This window comes from Podarcis cretensis, assembly GCF_951804945.1.
Source record: "Podarcis cretensis genome assembly, chromosome: 5".
NCBI classification, from domain to species: Eukaryota; Metazoa; Chordata; class Lepidosauria; order Squamata; family Lacertidae; genus Podarcis; species Podarcis cretensis.
In genome coordinates this window covers 23,444,651-23,463,996 of record NC_137174.1, presented here as the reverse complement: position 1 = coordinate 23,463,996, position 19,346 = coordinate 23,444,651, and the positions used below count along the sequence as shown (strand labels likewise).

Below are 19,346 nucleotides of genomic sequence, written 5' to 3'. Positions count from 1 at the left end.
AAAGTGGACCTGTCTGGGCTAAATGGACCATTGGCCTAGCTCTGTAATAAGAGAGGTCCATACATTCTCAAGACCAAAAGTTGTCCACCCCTGCCCAATCGTCACCATCTCTTTCAAAATGTGCACAGATATCTTGCACCCACAGACTCTGCAGGATACCACTCACTCTGTTATGGAAAAGCTGGATATGTTCAGCTGCCATAAACCATTTCTCCAGAACTTCGCACGGCAAGAATACGGAAAGATACTTGGGTCATGTCCTTCACTGTAAACCCCAGGAGAAATCACAGCAAGACTTCTCGAGGATTGCTTTGATAGACTGGCAGAAGTACTGTAGATCCAGTGTTGAGAAAATATTAGATGTCACAAGCTATTTCGGGCCTGTTAGATCTCACACCATTTCTATCACCTGCAAGGGTGCTTTTCCTTGCCCTTGTACAGTTTTCTCCGCAGCTGGAAAAGTATGATCAGGAGAATATATAAATACCTTTGCCACCACAGTAACAAAATAAGTTCTGGATTTTTCATAGTCAAGAGTGATCCCGGTTTTGATGCGAAGGACACCACTGTGGCGATCTATAGTAAACTTATTTGTATGGATGTTCTAGAAGAAAAGAAAAGAAGTGTAAGATTGTGTGTGTCTTTAATGCATAGGTTGATATCCTCCTGCTGTCAGAAACCAACTTCATATTATTTGCTCTGAAAGAACAAGACCTACGGCAACACAGAGAACAAGCGTCTGCCCGCGAAAAGATCGAGCGCTCTGCACAATTTGAATTTCTTTGAGACAAATGGAGTTTTAATCTTCAGTAGGTCAACTGACTGAAGCGAACTGGAGCAAGCACAGAATTCATCCCCTCTGACAGTAGCATGGCCAATTACCCATTGCCGAGAAAGGAGATTTGCATTACCAAAGAGGACACCAATTGGCATGCGGTGAATTTTATGTAGAGGTACAAATTCAGAAATAATTGATATAGTTTAAATAGAAGTGCATGCTTCCCACCATAGTGGGGAAGGCACAGGGTGACTTGGGTCACTTGTTCAGTCTGCTGACCCACAGCTGCCAATTGCTCCTCAAAGCTCTTCCTTTCTATGACCTAACAGCCCTCAAAATAGAGGACCGTTCTCTTTAAATTTGGGCATAAGGCCACCCTAATTGTCAGTGGTCTTTTTCTGAGTGTGGAGACTCTACTCACTTTATGCTCTGCAACCGCCAAGGCTCCTGTGCTCACCCCATTGTGAGTATCCATTTATTTGCATTGTCCAAAGAAGGGGGAAGTACAACAGGGAAAGAGTTAAGTTGGTTAAAGGTAAAGGTAAAGGACTGCTGGATGGTTAAGTCCTGTCAAAGGCGACTATGGGGTTGCATCCTTCATCTCACTTTCAGGCCGAGGGAGCCAGCGTTCACCCACAGTTTTCCAGGTCATGTGGCCAGCAGGACTAAACTGCTTCTGGCACAATGGAACACTGACGGAAACCAGAGCCCACAGAAACGCCGCTTACCTTCCTGCCGCAACGTTACACCAACCTATAACATACTTCCTTTTGAAATCCTTGTCATCTCTAGAATCTAGAGACACAGAGGAGGGGCTGGTGATATGACCTGACAAAAGGACTCAAGAGGCAGAGGGCACATAGTATAGGACCAGCTCTCAGCATTTATGAATGTCGTGACAGGCTCAGCAATATTCTCAGACTTCCCGTAATTCTTACATGTGAACTCAAGCTGTTTATTGTAAAGAACAATTGAGTTGCATCCAGGATAGTGCTATGTGAATGTTCTCTCCGCACAAAGATTTCTGCTTGCGCAGCAAAATGTTTGCCCCCTCTCTTCCCCTGTGCATCCTAAATCTGTTCCATGGGTTCTTCCAACCCTCTGGAGCAGACGGGGGGAGTGGGAGGAGAAGGAGTAAAGTCCTGGTACATAAGCGGGGGGGGGGGGGGGAATGCACAGATGGGACACATTAGCTCAGGCATCCCCAAACTCAGCCTTCCAGCTTTTTTTTGGACTACAACTCCCATCATCCCTAGCTAACAGGACCAGTGGTCAGGGATGATGGGAATTGTAGTTCCAAAACAGCTGTGGGCCGAGTTTGGGGATGCCTGAATTAGCTGCATACAGCCCTGTAGTCTGCCATCTTAACAGTAACAGCATCATCAAAACACAGGGTGTGTGGGTTTTTTTCTTCCTTTCCTGCCACTGGGCACATCCCACAATTTTTAGCAGTATAACAATTCTTATACATGTGCTTTACCAGAATATGTATAGAGTTTTATTTCAGGTAAAAGGGCAGCTAGAAACACTTCTTCTGACAGCTTAGCTAAGGAGATTTTGTTGTGTTACTTGTGAAAGCAATTATACCCCACTTTTCGGCGCTCAGAGTGTTTTGCAGTAAAAAAATAAAATGAAATACAATAGAGCCGAGAGCTTTTAAATGGAACCAAAACATAAACAGCATGGTGGAAACAAACAAAAAAATCAATCAAAGTTTAAAACCATGTGAAAGAAAAGGGGCTTCAGAACTTTGCTTAAAAGTTCAAAAGGGAGGCTCACCAGCATAGTACTGTGTGCTTTCTGAGGAGGTGCAAATCTGCGAGAAGACTGTAATATTTGTCCCTTAATCATCTGGAACACTAGGACAGGGGTTGCTCAAAAAAGGAGAAAGAAAAATGCTAAGGTCTCTTTTCAGTAAAGAAGAATGATTGCCTTCCTGTCTCCCCTTGGCTGTGCACAATGCTCAGCTTATGGTTTCTCTCCTTTCAGTATTTTTCTCCTGTTAAGAAGATTAGATTTAATCCTACTTAAATATTTGTGCTTTCAGAAGCAGCTACTTGATTAGTGAGCTCTCCAGTGTCTGAGGACAGACCAAAATGAATAGGTTTACATGGATTCTTTTACCTCTAGTTGGGTGGGCATCAAAATTACTCAGCTGTGAGATTTTTATATTGCAAGCTCTATTAGTTCAGGTAGACAGTGTCTTTTTTTGCACTGAAGTTTTGTCTTTGAATGGGAAAAAAAATCCATGAGAAGAACCGGAACTGTTTCCACTGAGATATTGCTCCCTCCTAGATGGGTCATTCACTGATACACAATTGCAGCCAAATAAATTAGGACTTGTGTATATAGTAGCTAGCTGGCAACTGATACACTTGTGGCAAAGTATCATTAAAAGGTAAAGGGACCCCTGACAGTTAAGTCCAGTCACGAACGACTCTGGGGTTGTGGCGCTCATACTGCACTCAAAAAACCCATATGTGTGAACAGTACCAAAAAAGAAAAGAAAAGAAAAATTAGGGAGAAAGAAACACAAGTAAAAAGTCATATTTCAAATGGAGAAATCTCTAAGAATTGCTCTCTCCCTTTCCAGGATATGTCTGTCTTCTGCAATGTGTATGGCTTTTTGCACTGTAGGGAGGGGAAATGAGAAGGTCACGAAACCATACTTTTGCCTGCAGCTCAATACACAAAACAACCTTTCCTAACTCATCGTCTCAAGTAACCCTGGGAGGTAGATAAGTGATGCTTTCAGTTTATGAATTGGAAACTGAGGCAGACAGCTGCAGCGATCACAGAGCCTAGGACTTGCTGATCAGAAGGTTGGCAGTTCAAATCCCCACGACGGGGTGAGCTCCTGTTGCTCGGTCCCTGCTCCTGCCAACCTAGCAGTTCGAAAGCACGTCAAAGTGCAAGTAGATAAATAGGTACCGCTCTGGCAGGAAGATAAACGGCATTTCCATGCGCTGCTCTGGTTCGCCAGAAGTGGCTTAGTCATGCTGGTCACATGACCCAGAAGCTGTATGCCGGCTCCCTCGGCCAATAAAGCAAGATGAGCGCCGCAACCCCAGAGTCGGCCACGACTGGGCCTAATGGTCAGGGGTCCCTTTACCTTTACCTTTTACCTATCTAACCTCTGAGTCACACAAGTCCGCTTACCCACTCTTAGGGGTGTGGCAGCTTTGTGGAACAGCCAGTGCCTCTCCTCCCACCAACGATGCAGGGCTGGGCATCAGGGGCTGATCCTTGCTGGACCGCAAGCTTCAAATCCTGCTCTGCGTCAGCCTGCGAAACTGGCAAATGGCAGGCTGGTGTAGAGGGCTGGGCTCTCTGGGGGCAGGCTGGAGGGAACAATCAGGCTTCCCTCAGGTCGATGCCTGGGGGATTTAAAACAGCCCGCACCAGCCCAGCTCTTCTTCATCGGATCAAACCAACTCCAGTAATTTTGCATTTACTCATTGAATTGACCTTGCTATGGCTATGGTAGTTGCCGCATTTATGGGGCCGGGTAGGAATTTGCTTATCAGGCAAATTGGCTGTGACCTGGAGGTTTTGCCTACCTCGTAGCAATTGTCACAACTTTTAGAGGTTTAGGCATTGAGTAACCTTAGCCTGGGTTGGAAGGGGGGGTTCTACCCTGGCCTTCCCACCCTGAAATAGAGTAACCTATTAAAGGGATCTGTGATGGAGTTACTTCTGTCCATTTAGCCAGACAAGGGGCTTGGGCCTCAGCGGTCCTAGAGGTGGTGATCCCTGAGGGGATCTCCCTATTTGATGTAAGTCGTAGGAACCCCCGCTGCCGGCGTTGACCCTGATGTCATTTCTGGTAGGCAGCCTGGAAATAAATGCTTACCCAATGCCTATGCCAAACCACTTCATCTGAAGTCAATAAAGTTGTGGCCTGATTTGATCCCATTCAACTGTGTGGTCTCCTTTATTGGTAGCTCACCTGGGCGGAGGGGGCACAGCCTGGCCTTGCAAGTATCATTTCAGAATATTTTTATCTCATGCTGTACCAAGCTGAGCTCATAGATGGGGAACTTGTGACCCTCTAGAAGTTGTTGGACTGCAACTCCCATCATCCTTGACTGGAGGATGGCGGCTGAAGTTGATGGAAGTTGAAGTCCAACAATATCTAGAATGGCAAAGGTCCTCATTCCTGCATTATATCATTATGGAAGTTTTAATGTTCTTAGTATTAACTTTATAGTCAGAAGGTACTCAAACAAACAGACACCATGAGATGGATTTTACCATATTTTTCGCTCCATAAGATGCACCTGACCATAAGATGCACCTAGTTTTTAGAGGGGGAAAGCAAGAAAAAAAAAATTCTGCGCAGAGCATGTAAGCAGCTCTTGCTTTTCTTGCTTTAAACCCTTCCGTCGCTCCTCCCTGCTTCACTGAGAAGCCAGCAGAGCAAACTGCACGGCTCTCACTGAAGCCAGCAGAGCAAGAGCAAGAGTGATAGCTGCACAGCGCCTCTTGTTCTGCTGGCTTCCCAGCAAAGCGGGAGGAATGACGAAAGGGAGCCCTTACAAGGGAGCGCTGAGCAGAGCCTGGCAGCAGCTCTTGCTGGCTTTTCTGGGAGGTATGGGAAGGGACAGAGGGCAGCCTGTCAGTCCCTTCTCCCTCCGCGCGGCTCTTTAAAGGGAGCGCTGAGCAGAGCCTCCCACCTGCTTTCACTCCTTAAGACGCACACACTTTTCCCCTTACTTTTTAAGAGGGGAAAAGTGCGTCTTATGGAGCGAAAAATATGGTAAGTGGCTCCCAGTGCTTCCAGTCCACTCTTTGTCTTATTCCTGGGGTGCCTAGACACCTAAGTCAATATTTACCTGCAGAAAGTAGGTTATGCTCCCCCCTGAACCGGTGTCTCTGTCTATGGCTTCAATTTTCAAGATGCTGCTGCCTGAAGGTGTGTTCTGTGAATCCAAACAGAGAACATAATCAGAGATGGGCATAAGAAATTAGGGGGTATTAGTAAAATATAAATATACTCCTATGATGGGAAGGTAATGTGTTAGGAAAGCAAAGAGAGAGAGTGAGAACAATGAGATATTGCATTGGGAAGAAGGGGAAAGAGAATCAAGTTCATTCCTTCCCCATCCATCCCAAAATCACAGCAGCAACAAGGAGAGACACAAAGCAATGAAGAATATGTCCATGTCAGCTGTTTTTACTCTTCACTGAGCACTGAAGTGTACAATCTGAAGCTTAGGGAAAGTTTCTGGAAAGGCAGGGTAAAAACTGACATAACATCTGACAGATGAAACCTCTATAGAGCAGTGGGAATAGTTTTAGATACGCTCTCAAAATGATCAATACAAACTTACTTTTTTGAGCTCTTATAAAATGATTTGGGCAGTTTCCTGGGGAAGCTGATTGTGGGCAGCTGTAACTGATTGGCTAGTGCCCAGGAAATCACCAAATGCTGCCTCCCAGTCCCCAAGGCAGTTTGTAGTAGTTGTTATTACTTTTTTTACCTTACTTTAAAAATGAAATAAAATAATGACACCTTTTCTTTCCAGACAAGGGATAACGACATTATCATCAAATTGCAAAGCTCATCAGAAACCTTCATTTGAAGTGGAACTGCATATGTCAACACTGCTTGAATCTTACCACAAAAGCAGCCAGTGCACAACTTACAGCCATGCTCATCATGGGGTAGCCGAACCCAATTTCCTCTCTATTTACATTTGCTAAAAAGACAGAGTTAAGTTTCACCAACCTCCAGGACTTGGGCTATGTATGGTGTGTTGGTAAATTCTGGGCTCTCGTCATTAGCATCTGTTACAAGGATCCTGACTTTCTCAGCCACCTAAAGTTAAACATGATGCAATTTTAGACAGGAAAGTGGATTTATACCAAGGAGTGATCATATGCATACTTGGCTGCATCTTAGCCCTAATGACAACCATTTTAAGAACTACTAGGATCAGAACAAGAGTTCCTCAAGGGTGGCAGCTTTGATCCCCATATGGGACAGTTGCATATTCCTACACTGCAGGAGGTTGGACTAGGCCAGTGGTCCCCAACCTTTTTTTGGCCATGCCCCACCTAAGCATCTCTAAAATCCTGATCCTGCCCCCCACCGTGACATATAATTCTTATAATTCAAAAAATGAACTCCTGTCCACGTGGAGGAAGCCTAAAAGACCATTAACTTGGTCTAAACAAGCTTCCAAAGAACATGGCATCCATGAAAGAGAAAAATAAAAGAACAAAAGGACAGTTGAAGTACAGTGGTACCTCAGGTTACATACGCTTCAGGTTACATACACTTCAGGTTACAGACTCTGCTAACCCAGAAATAGTACCTCGGGTTAAGAACTTTGCTTCAGGATGAGAACAGAAATTGTGCTCCGGCGGCGTGGAGGCAGCGGGAGGCCCCATTAGCTAAAGTGGTGCTTCAGGTTAAGATCAGTTTCAGGTTAAGAACAGACCTCCGGAACGAATTAAGTACTTAACCCGAGGTACCACTGAGGAAGAAATCACTAAGAAATTTTAAAAATGTGTGTGTTGCAATATATATTTATATAGAAGAAGAAGAAGAAGAAGAAGAAGAAGAAGAAGAAGAAGAAGGGGAGTAGTAGTAGTTTGGATTTGATATCCCACTTTATCGATACCCGAAGGAGTCTCAAAGCTGCTAACAATCTCCTCCTCCCCCCACAACAAACACTCTGTGAGGTGAGTGGGGCTGAGAGACTTTAGAGAAGTGTGACTAGTCCAAGGTCACCCAGCAGCTGCATGTGGAGGAGCGGAGACGCAAACCCGGTTCCCCAGATTACAAGTCCATCGCTCTTAACCACTACACGACACTGGCTCCCTGTATACGAGGCCCCTAGAACTATAGGAAGTGCAAAAAGATCACTGTTAATAACTCATTCTCAAATTGCTTCCCTGAAAAATCAAATTGCCCCCCTGTGGGGCGTGTGCCCCATGTTGGGAACCATGGGACTAGACAATCCTCAAGGTCCCTTGCAACTCTACAATTTTATTATTCTTTGATTCTATCCGTTTCACTGAGGGACCTACGCTTCTAGCCTTGGGGTGTGTGTGTGTGTGTGTATCTCTATCCTCTTTCTTCCAACAATTTACAGGCCAGGGTTCAAAGCCCACATGTGGGAGGGCTTCCCTCCAATGTGAGGAAGTTAAACATTCACCCATTTCCCCATGCAGTGCAGATGAACATTGTGCCTTTTTTTGTTCACAAGATGCTATTCCCACTAAGAAAACCTTAATATGGAAATAATGTGTTTATCTGTGTCTACTCGTGAGTCATGCCCATGTCTGAGTGAGTGATTAAGTTACAAGGATCTGGTTGAGACAGATATGGAGGGTGGCTAAGAGCCAGGGGACTGCCCCGATATACTGTATCTTTTGCTCTATAAAACTCACTTTTCCCCTCCTAAAAAGGAAGGGGAAATGTGTGCGTCTTATGGAGCAAATGCAGGCTGCACAGCTATCCCAGAAGCCAGAACAGCAAGAGGGATTGCTGCTTTCGATGCGCAGCGATCCCTCTTGCTGTTCTGGCTTCTGAGATTCAGAATATTTTTTTTCTTGCTTTCCTCCTCCAAAAACTAGGTGCATCTTATGGTCTGGTGCGTCTTATAGAGCGAAAAATACGGTAATGCATTTTTTTTAAAAAAATGTTTCTTAGGTTTTCAGATCAAAGTTTTACAGTCACATATCCAATATACAACATAAAAACAAGATTCCGAAGAATCTCCTGGACTTCCCTCCTCCCCTTTCTGAGTTGTATTGTTAATCATTTCCTCCTGCATCTTTTATGATAATCCAAATCTTTTACATCTCCATTATGTCCAAAATTCACCATTAAACTACAAGTGTTATTCCTGTCCTACTAATGGTGGGTGGGTTATAATTTATCTTAAAAACCATTGTAAACACTTAAAGCCCCTGATATAATATATATAAGATAAACCAAAAAACCTAGGGGTGATTCCTCACATCCCACAATCTATCTCTTGGAAATATCCAAGCGGTTGATTTGGCAGTTAGGAGAATGGCAACTGTTTCCTTTTCCATTATCTGATACAGAATAGAGTGTGAATAGGCAACGATGAGGAAAACCCCTTTTCTCTTGAAATACTTACTGTACTTAAGCCATCTGAGATGCTGACAACAACTTCAACCTCATCTTCTCTCTTAAAATAGAAAATAAAAGAATTGTTGTCCACAGGGTTGATGGGATCTAAGGCTCATACTTTTAGAAGTGTAAAAATACAACATTTATCAAATATTTGCTTGCTTTCTATGTAGTATTGTTTTAGCTGGCTAAATAAGTAACACATAACTCTGTTTGAAGAACAGAGTTAGGAGACCATTAACAGCAGAAACCTAGGGATGTCTGCTTAAATGTATGATCTATTGAGTTCAATGGGGCTTACTCCCAAGTAAGTGCGGGCAAGTTCATGTGTGCACTTATTGTGGAGTAAGCCCAACTGAATTCAGGAATTAATTCTGAGTAAATATCCACATTGACTATAACTGTTTTGTAGAGTAACCTTTCAAATATATGGAGTTTGCTTTCAATTTGTGGACTTCTTGGAAACATCCCTTTGGTGGACATAATTATGGTTACTAACATTTTACTTTTAGCATGTTTATTTATGTGAAACATTATACCGCAACTATTCTTTACAAATATTAGGAAGTTTGCAATAAACCCAAATCACCCAAATTTTCAAATTCCATGTTTTAAAAGCTGAAAATGAGGCTAAAAAAATATATATCATTATTTCTGCCATTTGCTTCACATTGGTTATACTCATTTTGTCCCCCAAATTAATGGATGGTATAACCAGTTGTCCTACAACTGATAGATATGGCCCTAAATTTTCACTGGAGGCAATAAATCTGTATCTGGACTGAACCATTTTGGACCACAGGTAGATAATCATATGGTTGAATATTCCTCCCTAAAAGAAAATAAAATCTTTGCACAGAGTAAATAGCATGTCAGGGAGATGGGCTTAAACTTAAACTTCTACCTAGTTTCCTTTGTGTGATTTGTCTTTTGTATAAAAATGAATTTGATTATGTGAGTGCCCCCCCCCCCGAGATTTTAAGTGAACAGCCCAGGTAGGGGGTTATCAGCTCAGTGGGAACTAAGCTACAAACAGCTGACACAAACAACCATCTTAAATTGATCCTGACACCACAAATAGATTCTGCTTTGTTGCACTGTACCTCACGGTCCAGCTCTTCAATCAGTGTAACATTTCCATAGTTTTCATCAATAGCAAAGTACTTTTTTGACCCAGATTCAAAGGTCATGCCATAGGTTACCGGATCCCCTTCAGGATCTGTCCCATTTAATGTGTACACGTGTGTACCTGAAAGAGAGAGATTAGGACACCTTGTAGAAAAAATTGCTTTTGGAGGGTATTGTGAAGAGCTACTGCAATGTTGTTATACAGTGGAACCTCGGTTGTCGAATGTAATCTGATCCGGAAGACCATTCGACTTCCAAAACTTTTGACAACCGAGGCGCAATTGCTGGTTGGTAAAATCCATTGTAAAAATGGAGGAATGTTCCTTGGAAGCCATTCAACTTCTGAGGCGCGTTCGAAAATGGAAGCATTCACTTCCGGGTTGTTGGTGTTCAAAAGCCGAAACATTTGACTTCCGTAGCATTTGACAACTGAAGTTCCACTGGAGTAACATTTTTGTGTGTGAAAAAAATTGAAGTACATTGCTGACTTTAAGAAAAAACCTAGGTCATTCTTTTTCTCACTTGAGATTGAAACTAGTTTGGAGGGAAATGCATCAAAACACAGTATTTCATAAGCAGTGAGAGGCAGTGTCGTAGCTTGGGGCGGTTGCCCTGAGTGCAAAATTGTCAGGGGTGCAAAATTTCGATACTTTACCTTTGGCGTGTTAAAGGAGTTCTCGTGTTTTTGTTTTGTTTTGTTGTTTTGCAAGCAAACAAGCACCAAAAGCCCTGCTCTTCTGTGCCTCCCTCCCCCAAGCTGATATCAGCTAATGTTTCACTGGTTGTGCGAATGCCAGGATGTTAATAGGATGTTAAAATGGGAAGGTTTTACGGCTTCTCCTTCAGATCAGGCTTGGTGTCTGGCTGATAATTTTTACACCTTTCTCAACACAAGCTCTCCATATCATTAGCACCCGCGAACACTTCTCAGCGCAGAATTAACACCAATTTTAAAAAATTCTATATTTGGCATTTCTGCCTCCTCTTGCTGAAAAGAAAAGTGAATTTAAAATTAGTCTTATCTTTGTGGGTGCCAGCAAATGGAAACAGAAGCAAACACAGCAGTCTTCATCCCTTGGGGAAGGGGGAAACAAAAGCCTTTTCCTAGGTACATTATGATTTGTGAGCTGAAACTGAATCTTGGCATTAATCTATCTACCTAGTCAATATATCAGGTGTACAGTGAGGAGCAGTAAAACCAGTGCTATTTTTCTAGAAAAAGTGGTGCTGGAACTCGCCATTATCACCTCCCTGGTTCTCTTAGAATGACAATGGCGACCAGCTGAGAGGAACTGAATTCTGGTGAGTTCTGGCTAAAAAAAAAGCCTTGAATAAAACTCTGGAGGAAATGCCCAAGAAAAAGGTAAAACTCTGGACAGGTGAGAAGGGAAAATAGGAAGTACAGTAGGAATGGGAAAGAAAAAAAAAAAGGTAAAGGACCCCTGGAGGGTTAAGTCCAGTCAAAGGCGGTTATGGGGTTGTGGCGCTCATTTAGCTGGGTTTCCCCAGCCACTTTAGACATAGTTTGGAATAGGTCCAAATAAAGCCCACAAAAAGTATGGGATAAAGTGGGAGGGGAATTTGGGGGTGCAAAATGTCTACAAGACCCCCAGTGTAGCTTTTTCATTTCTTTTGTGGCATGTCACAGCCAGGGTGATCCACTTCTCTGCTCCCTCCTCCATCATTTTGTTTTCGCTCTCTCGCCACATGATCCTGGCCAATCGAGAATCGCGTAGTGAGCGAGAGGCTTTCGCACCTAGCCAATCGGAATTGGCCACCTACCATTATTACTGGGAGTGAGCGTTGCGCTCATGTTGGTGGGAGGAGGGATGGATAATCCTTGTGTTGTCCTGACAGACCAGATGACTCTTCCTAGCTTCTTACCCTTTGCCGGAATGCATTGTGACACGGTGTAGGAAGAAAAGGAATTTGCCCAGATGTCTGGAAAGTGCAGAGATGTGCACAAGAAAGGAACATTTTGGAGGGTGGGCAGGTGGATAGAGGCTTAGATGGTGGCATTCAACTTCTAAGGAGTATTCAAGCCTGGGAAGGGAAAGCTGGTGATGGGTGCCAGCCATGGTTTTGGTGAAGGGATTTGGATAGGCAAAATATGGAAGGCTGGCATGTTTGGAGTGATTTATGAGAGAATGATTAAAAGAAATTAAACTCTGGTCCCCTAACTGGCAAATTTCTGGTTAAAGAAAGTCAGGCATCTGCTGGAAGTGGAGTTTTGCATTTGACCCATGTGAGTGTAATGTTCCTGCCCTATAACAAATCTCTTGTGCATTAATTGTTTGAAAAATACCAGATGGATAACTCATTCCAGCAAGGAAGTTCTAGAAACAAGCTTAAGCGTGCAGGGCCAATGGAAATGGAAATTCAGGCTTACTAACACTTGCATTGCAGTGCTCACCCAGGCCCCATTGAATTGGCTGAGTGTCACCATTTGTTGTACAAAATTACAGCCCAAATAGGCTACACACATGCATCTGAACGCACATGAATGCTACTTACACAAATGACCCATTTAACTCATTTCATTTATAGATAAGTCATCAAGTTTAAAGACAAGAAGAGTTTTTAGGTAGACACAACCTGCACAAATACAACTGAGTCTCTTTTCTTAGTTCTTAACAAATGAAAAAGAAACCAGCAAATTAATATTGTTTTTTTAAAAAAGGAGTGGGCTGTATCGTAAGACTGACCGACAGCTGTGTCTTCCGAAAGGCTGAGAAGTGCCATGTTCCCGTTAGTGCTGCTAGCTCCATTGTCGAAGAAATAGGGAGCGTAATTCGCCTGAGCTGCAGGTCGAAAAGAAAACAGAACCCAAAACAAAAGCATTCTTTAGATCACAAACAGATGAATTTCCTACCCCGCCTGCATCTGAGTACAAAGCAAAGATCAAACCTCAAGGGAATAATCTGAGTTCACAATATATCCAATTATGCTAATAGATCACATCTACATTTTAGAAAGTTTATGGCCGTATTTAAGGGATCCTGTACTATCTTGTTAATAATACAAACAGCTATGAATCAGTTAACATATTGCAGATGTACCCGTATATATAACACACATAAAACGAATTAATCAGGATCCCACCAGACAGTCTGAAGTTTTCTGCTTGTTGAATGAGCCTTCATGAAATGCTCACTAACTGCAAAATGAGCATCTTTGACCTCCAGGCAATCCCTAAGCAATCTATTGGGGATTCTAAAACATTTTGATTTTCAGGGATGCCTATCAAGAAGCCATAATGAAATAATTACTTACTTGCTGCAAGAGAACAGCAAAGTTCAAAGAAAAAAAAAAGTAAAAATGAAATGAAATTAGTTATCATTCTAATCACAGATCAAGAATCAATAACAGCCCACTTGGAGCTACAGGTAATACAATTAGTGGGGGAGGGGGGACAGCCAGCAAGCGGTATTTATTTACACAGTTATCAAGAAACAGTTGCAAGGCCACATTACGAAGGATTGCTAACAAAGCTTAGGCATACATTGCAGTCCTATCGTTTCTGAAGGAGCCAAGAGGTTTGTTGTACTTACCCAGGCAAACATGCATCAAATTGAGGAACAAAGATGGGGGCAGCTGCCATAGATGCTTCATCCCCCCAAAGCAAGGGTCAGTATCTTCCGAGTTTGGGGGCAGTTGGGTGGAAATATGGCCCCAAAGACCTGGCAGTAAGCTGTCCTTCAGCCCCGTGCAGCAGGGAGAGGCAGGAGCAGATGTTAAGATGTTAAGTGGATGACGCGTCTTAATTTCCGAGGAATTTAAAGGCGCTCCTTCCTTCCACCTAATTAGACCAATTACTTTGCAAGGAGCTCTGGGACTCATTTCTCTGCGAGAGAGTTTGGAGGAACCAACATCACTCTCTGCTGGGGCTGTTATTGTCGTGCGCTGCACTCACACCGCCCAATAAAACATTTTCCAGATCTGGAAAAGACAAGGTAAAACCGGGGTTTGAAATATCCCTCTCCCTCTTTTTTCTAACCTTGCTTTTCTTTTTTCCAGAAATGGAAGGAAGGACAATTTTTACCTCCCTCGAAAGGCTGATGGAACAAATTCTCAAAAGCAAATCAACTTTGACTTACTGAGTGAGCAGCAACATGTAGCATTCTTATAACCAGGAAATCTTTGCCTGAAATATGGATGTAAATCTAATGAAGAGAAGCGCTCGTTAATCTAGATAATTGTTTTACTACATTTTCAAGACTGAATTTGTATTCGGTTTCTAATACTTGATTGATAAGTCCACCAATTGGATAACCAATATAGATAACATTTAAAAACAACAGGGCTTTTGTTTCTTATTTCACTTTATGTTTGATAGAAAGAAAACTCTGGTGTTTTTTTAACATATCATTTTGAAGATTCCTGCAATGCAGGGGGTTGGATTAGATGATACTGGTGGTCCCGGCCAACTCTGCAATTCTAGGGTTCCATGAAGCACTTATTAACATAATGTAATTCATTAAATCAAGGGCTAAACTAAAGCACTTGTCACCCAAATTTGTACCTCTAGCTTGAAAAAAGTGCTTCATAAATGATTTAATAGGCCCCATTCTGCGACTGAAAGTGTCAGACTGAGTTCAAAAGGATCGCAGCCTTAAACAGGGCTCTTCAAATTTGGATTTAAGGGGGGGGGGGAGCAATGAAAAATTGACTTGATTTTTTTTTTTTTTAAATGGGACTAAATCATTAGAGTTTGCACCAAATAGCACAATTGCCAGGAGTTAGGCTGAATGGAGTTAGACGCAGGTGGCGCTGTGGGTTAAAGCCTCAGCGCCTAGGGCTTGCCGATCGAAAGGTCGGCGGTTCGAATCCCTGCGGCGGGGTGCGCTCCCGCTGCTCGGTCCCAGCGCCTGCCAACCTAGCAGTTTGAAAGCACCTCCGGGTGCAAGTAGATAAATAGGGACCGCTTACCGGCGGGAAGGTAAACGGCGTTTCCGTGTGCGGCTCTGGCTCGCCAGAGCAGCGATGTCACGCTGGCCACGTGACCCGGAAGTGTCTCCGGACAGCGCTGGCCCCTGGCCTCTTGAGTGAGATGGGCGCACAACCCCAGAGTCTGTCAAGACTGGCCCGTACGGGCAGGGGTACCTTTACCTTTACCTAGGCTGAATGGAGAAAGCATTGTGCCGTTATGAAGAATAAATCTGTCTGCCCAAAGTCCTGAGGCCCCTTGGTGCAATAATATTGCTTACACCTTCAACAAAAAATGTGAATTGCTTTTGCGTTTCATATCAATGCAGGAGAGGACATACGGATTTGGTCCTCTTTGCAGTGACACATCTCGCTAGCAACCAAACCACACAAAGCTGTTTGCCCGCAGATTGTTCCAAGTCGCTCTCTCGATGTCGCACCTGCAGCAAGAGGTGTTATAGCACATAGGAAGAATAACAAAATATCACCTCCATACCTGGAGGTGAGCTCTGTTCTGCAACACCTTCCTTGTTAACGCTTCTACAGATCTAACTAGGACTGAGGATTATGGACAGAAAGTGATACAAAGCTAAAAACACAAGCCGCAAACTCAGCAAACCCCAAAATAAAAGCCAATCCTCATTCATTGCCCGTGTGCTAAAAATTACCCACTGCGTACTACAGTTTAATAATATATTTGAAATTTCTTTAAGACGCACTGATTTTCCCCCTTTCTCATTTGGGGTGTGTGGGGTGTATGGGTGTGGGTGTGTACTATATTTACTCGTAGTTACTTCAGGACAGTCCCAAAATACAGACTTTTGAAACAGGAATTGGAAGGTAGGTGAAAAGTTGGCACAAAGCAAATTGACTCTGCTGCCTACAGACATGTCCAACTTCCAAGAAACTGAGATCTACTCCGACTATAAAAAAACAACTGGCAGTGATCTACAAAAAGTTGTTGAGCTTTTTGGGGCAGGTAAAAGAAGTTGTTCAGTGTTGTTCAGATCTGGAGGGCTTCGATAATAGGTTCGGGTGGCACTCGTACCTGTGGTACGGAAAGGTGAAGGCACACAGGGGCTTCCTAAACCATATTTTTAGGGGTCCAATATTCCAGGTATGGGAGAGGAACAAAAATCTCTTGGAAAGGAAAACCCCTTGGTGGATCTCTCCAATAGAGGTGTTGACTATTAAGAAAACTAATATGGAAGAGAAGAATGCCACTTATGAAGAACTTATAACTAAATCGGAACACGGTTTGAAACTTAGACCTTATGAGGAGATAAAATCTCTTTTTACAAGTTGGTTACAATATTACCAGGTGAATGGTCTGCTAACTGAAGATAAAAAGAAATTAGGATTTGAAGATAAAAAATCTAGGTTTAATGTGGAGGTAATACAGGGAAAGAGTAAAGCACTGTCCAGGATATATGACATACTACTGGAGTGGTACACTAAAGATGAGGAGGTGAAGGAGGCAATGACAAAGTGGGCGATAGACGTGGGCTATAACATCGATTTTGAAAGGTGGTTAGAATTATGGAATAATAATATAAAGTTTACGGCGTGTATGGCATTGAGGGAAAATATGTGGAAGATGATATATAGGTGGTATCATACACCGGTGAAATTAGCTAAGATTTATAGGTTAAAGAACAAACGATGTTGGAAATGTGGGGAAGCAGAAGGCGATTTCTACCACATGTGGTGGCTATGTAACAAAGTGAAAAAATTTTGGGAACTAATATATAATGAACTTAAAAAAATTCTTAAATATACCTTTCCCAAAAAACCTGAAGCCTTTCTGCTAGGAATGCTGGGTAAAGAGATTAAAAAAGAAGATAAGAATATATTCCTCTACGCCACCACAGCCGCAAGAATCATGCTGGCACAAAACTGGAAAACGGAAATTATACCTAATATAAGTGACTGGCAAGTTAAATACGCCGAACTTGCTAGACTAACGGCTAGAATACGAGACCAAGATGAGCAAATATCTCATAAAAATTGGAGTAAATACTGGAAATATACTGAAAATAAATTGTAGATGACACTGGTGGGCTTCGATTAACTCTAACAGAGAATAACTAATATTTAAATTTAAGAGAAAATACGTGAATGTAGGATTATTTGATACTTACCAATAGGGTGGAGGGAAGTCCAGGACTAACTAAAGTCCAAAGGTTTTTTTTTTTTCTTTTTTCCCCCCTTTTTTTCTTTCTTTCTTTTTTGTATATCTACATGTATGCTTGTATATCTACATGTATGCTTTTGTATATCTACATGTATGCTTGTAAGTTGGGTGATATGATGATCTGTATAGCGTATATTTGTATAGACATGTGTATTTTCAAAACTTGAATAAAAAGTACTTAAAAAAAAGAAGAAGTTGTTCAGTGTTTTTTAGAAAGTCAAAGTTGTTGAGCTTTTTTGTGACGGGTCCGATGATCTACCGTGATCTGCCCACAATCTACCAATAGATCATGATCTACCTGTTGGACATCCCTGCTCTAGTAGTTTCACCTTTCAGCAGCTCTTGAATCCATTTCTCCAGCAATTTAAAGCTCTGGTTCCTTGATCTGACTGAGGAATGCTGCATGCAACATCCATATGCATGGGTTGGGCTAGAACAACCCGTGGGTCCCCAGATGTTGTTGGACTACAACTCCCATCATTCCTAGCCAGCATGACCAGTGGTCAGGGAAGATGGGAGTTGTAGTCCAACAACATCTAGGGATCCACAGGTTGAGAATCGCTGGGCTAGATGAACCTGGGGATCCCTCCCAACTCCACAGTTCTATGCTTCTATGAATGATACCACAAAATTGAAGCCTGCTTTCATATGCGTCCAGATCCTCTTTGCTATAATGGGGTTCCATATCTCAGGGTTACAAGAATTATGGATCCCCATCTCTTTTCTTGCAGTATGCGAAAGCACAAACTGAAAATTCCAAAGTGGGTCTACTTTGTCCATCCGTATTTCACATCCATTATGAAGTGTGCCAATTTAGGGATGCTCTAAAAGCATGCTTTCTTTGAAAAACATATTCACATTGCAGAAACAGGTAGAGAGGAAGGCTGCAGAAGTTGGAGTTTGTCAAAGGAATTCCAAGCCCCACCCCCAACTCTGTCACTTTCACAGGTTTAGAATTTCTTTCTTCTTGTTTGGCAAAATGAGGTGTTTTTTTTTTTAAAAAAAGGGAGAGTAAATACGTGTGCTAAAGCTGGCTGGTTTTACTCAGTTATGCCACTATGATAAAAAACCATCTTATTCCAATTAGTTCCAAATAAAACCATGATCCCCTCCAAAAACACAAAACAACAACAACCCTCCAATAAAGTATACATTTTTATGATCCAAGTGGCAGTAATTGCCAAATAAATATTTTCCACAGAACTCAATCTGGCCCAATCTGAGCCTGATAAACAGAAAGTATTCATAATCAATATTGTGGATTGCCATGGAAACAAAATCCATTATGCTGAGACTTTGTGACATTCTTTATCCGATCATAACCTAGAAATGCAGAGGCACTTTCTCCCCTCACAGATGCAAAACAGTCTGTCGTTATGACTGGATTTTAAACTACTTTCACTAGGGGCAAAATAACTTGTAAACAACCGTGGCTTTAGCCCAAGTATACATTTCCCTACTTTCTAGAAATGAGGAGCAAAGATTTTTCTCAAGGTGGAACTAGATATGATGCAGGGTTGGAGCCAGACAATCATAGGATTGTAGAGTTGGGAGGGACCATGAGTGTCATCTAGTCTAACCCTTTGCAATACTGGATTTTTTCCCCTATGTGGGGCTCAAACCCATAACCCTGAAATTAAGAGTTCCATGCTCTATCGACTGAGCTAAGAGTCCCTCCAGACTGCGTTTTGGGGTTTTTTGAGGATGTATTCTGAGACATGTCATTGATGCAAAAATAACATATTACTGGTGGGCTTGCTGTACTTTTCCATGTATTAGACGCCCCCATGTATAAGACACCCCCTATTTGGGGGGACTCAAATTTAAGAAAGTGGGCTCAGAGTTGTTGAACTTTTTTGGGGAGAATTACCCGGGGTTGGTTAGCTTTTTAAAGGGGGGATTGCCAAAAATTGCTCACCTGCACGTGTCAAAAAATCAGTCTCGTGTCTGTCCCATCACCGGCAGAAGCTGCCAAACGTCCGCCCAATTACCACAGCATCAGCCAATCAACACCAACCATTGATGCAGGAACCAATAAGCCATTGACAGCCACGGCAGCAACCAATCAAACGTCCACCCTATGCACTATCCATGTATAACACCAGGCACCCCCAAACTCGGCCCTCCAGATGTTTTGGAACTACAACTCCTATCATCCCTAACTAACAGGACCAGTGGTCAGGAATGATGGGAATTGCAGTCTCAAA

At 42.6% G+C, this 19,346-nt stretch overlaps 1 protein-coding gene across 2 annotated transcripts in view; it reads right to left on the bottom strand.

Annotated features, from left to right (window-relative positions):
- Positions 1-13,868, bottom strand: part of CDHR1 (cadherin related family member 1) — a 54,761-nt gene extending 40,893 nt beyond the window's left edge. For both annotated transcript variants that reach the window (XM_079975610.1, XM_079975611.1), the window contains exons 1-7: positions 13,571-13,868; positions 12,725-12,820; positions 9,995-10,140; positions 8,899-8,949; positions 6,510-6,599; positions 5,614-5,700; positions 488-604 (exon numbers count right to left, since the gene is read on the bottom strand). In XM_079975610.1, the coding sequence (XP_079831736.1) occupies positions 488-604; positions 5,614-5,700; positions 6,510-6,599; positions 8,899-8,949; positions 9,995-10,140; positions 12,725-12,820; positions 13,571-13,859 (876 nt within the window). In that variant the 5' untranslated portion in view covers positions 13,860-13,868. The remainder of the gene's footprint in view (positions 1-487; positions 605-5,613; positions 5,701-6,509; positions 6,600-8,898; positions 8,950-9,994; positions 10,141-12,724; positions 12,821-13,570) is intronic.
- Between the last annotated feature and the right edge of the window lie 5,478 nt (positions 13,869-19,346).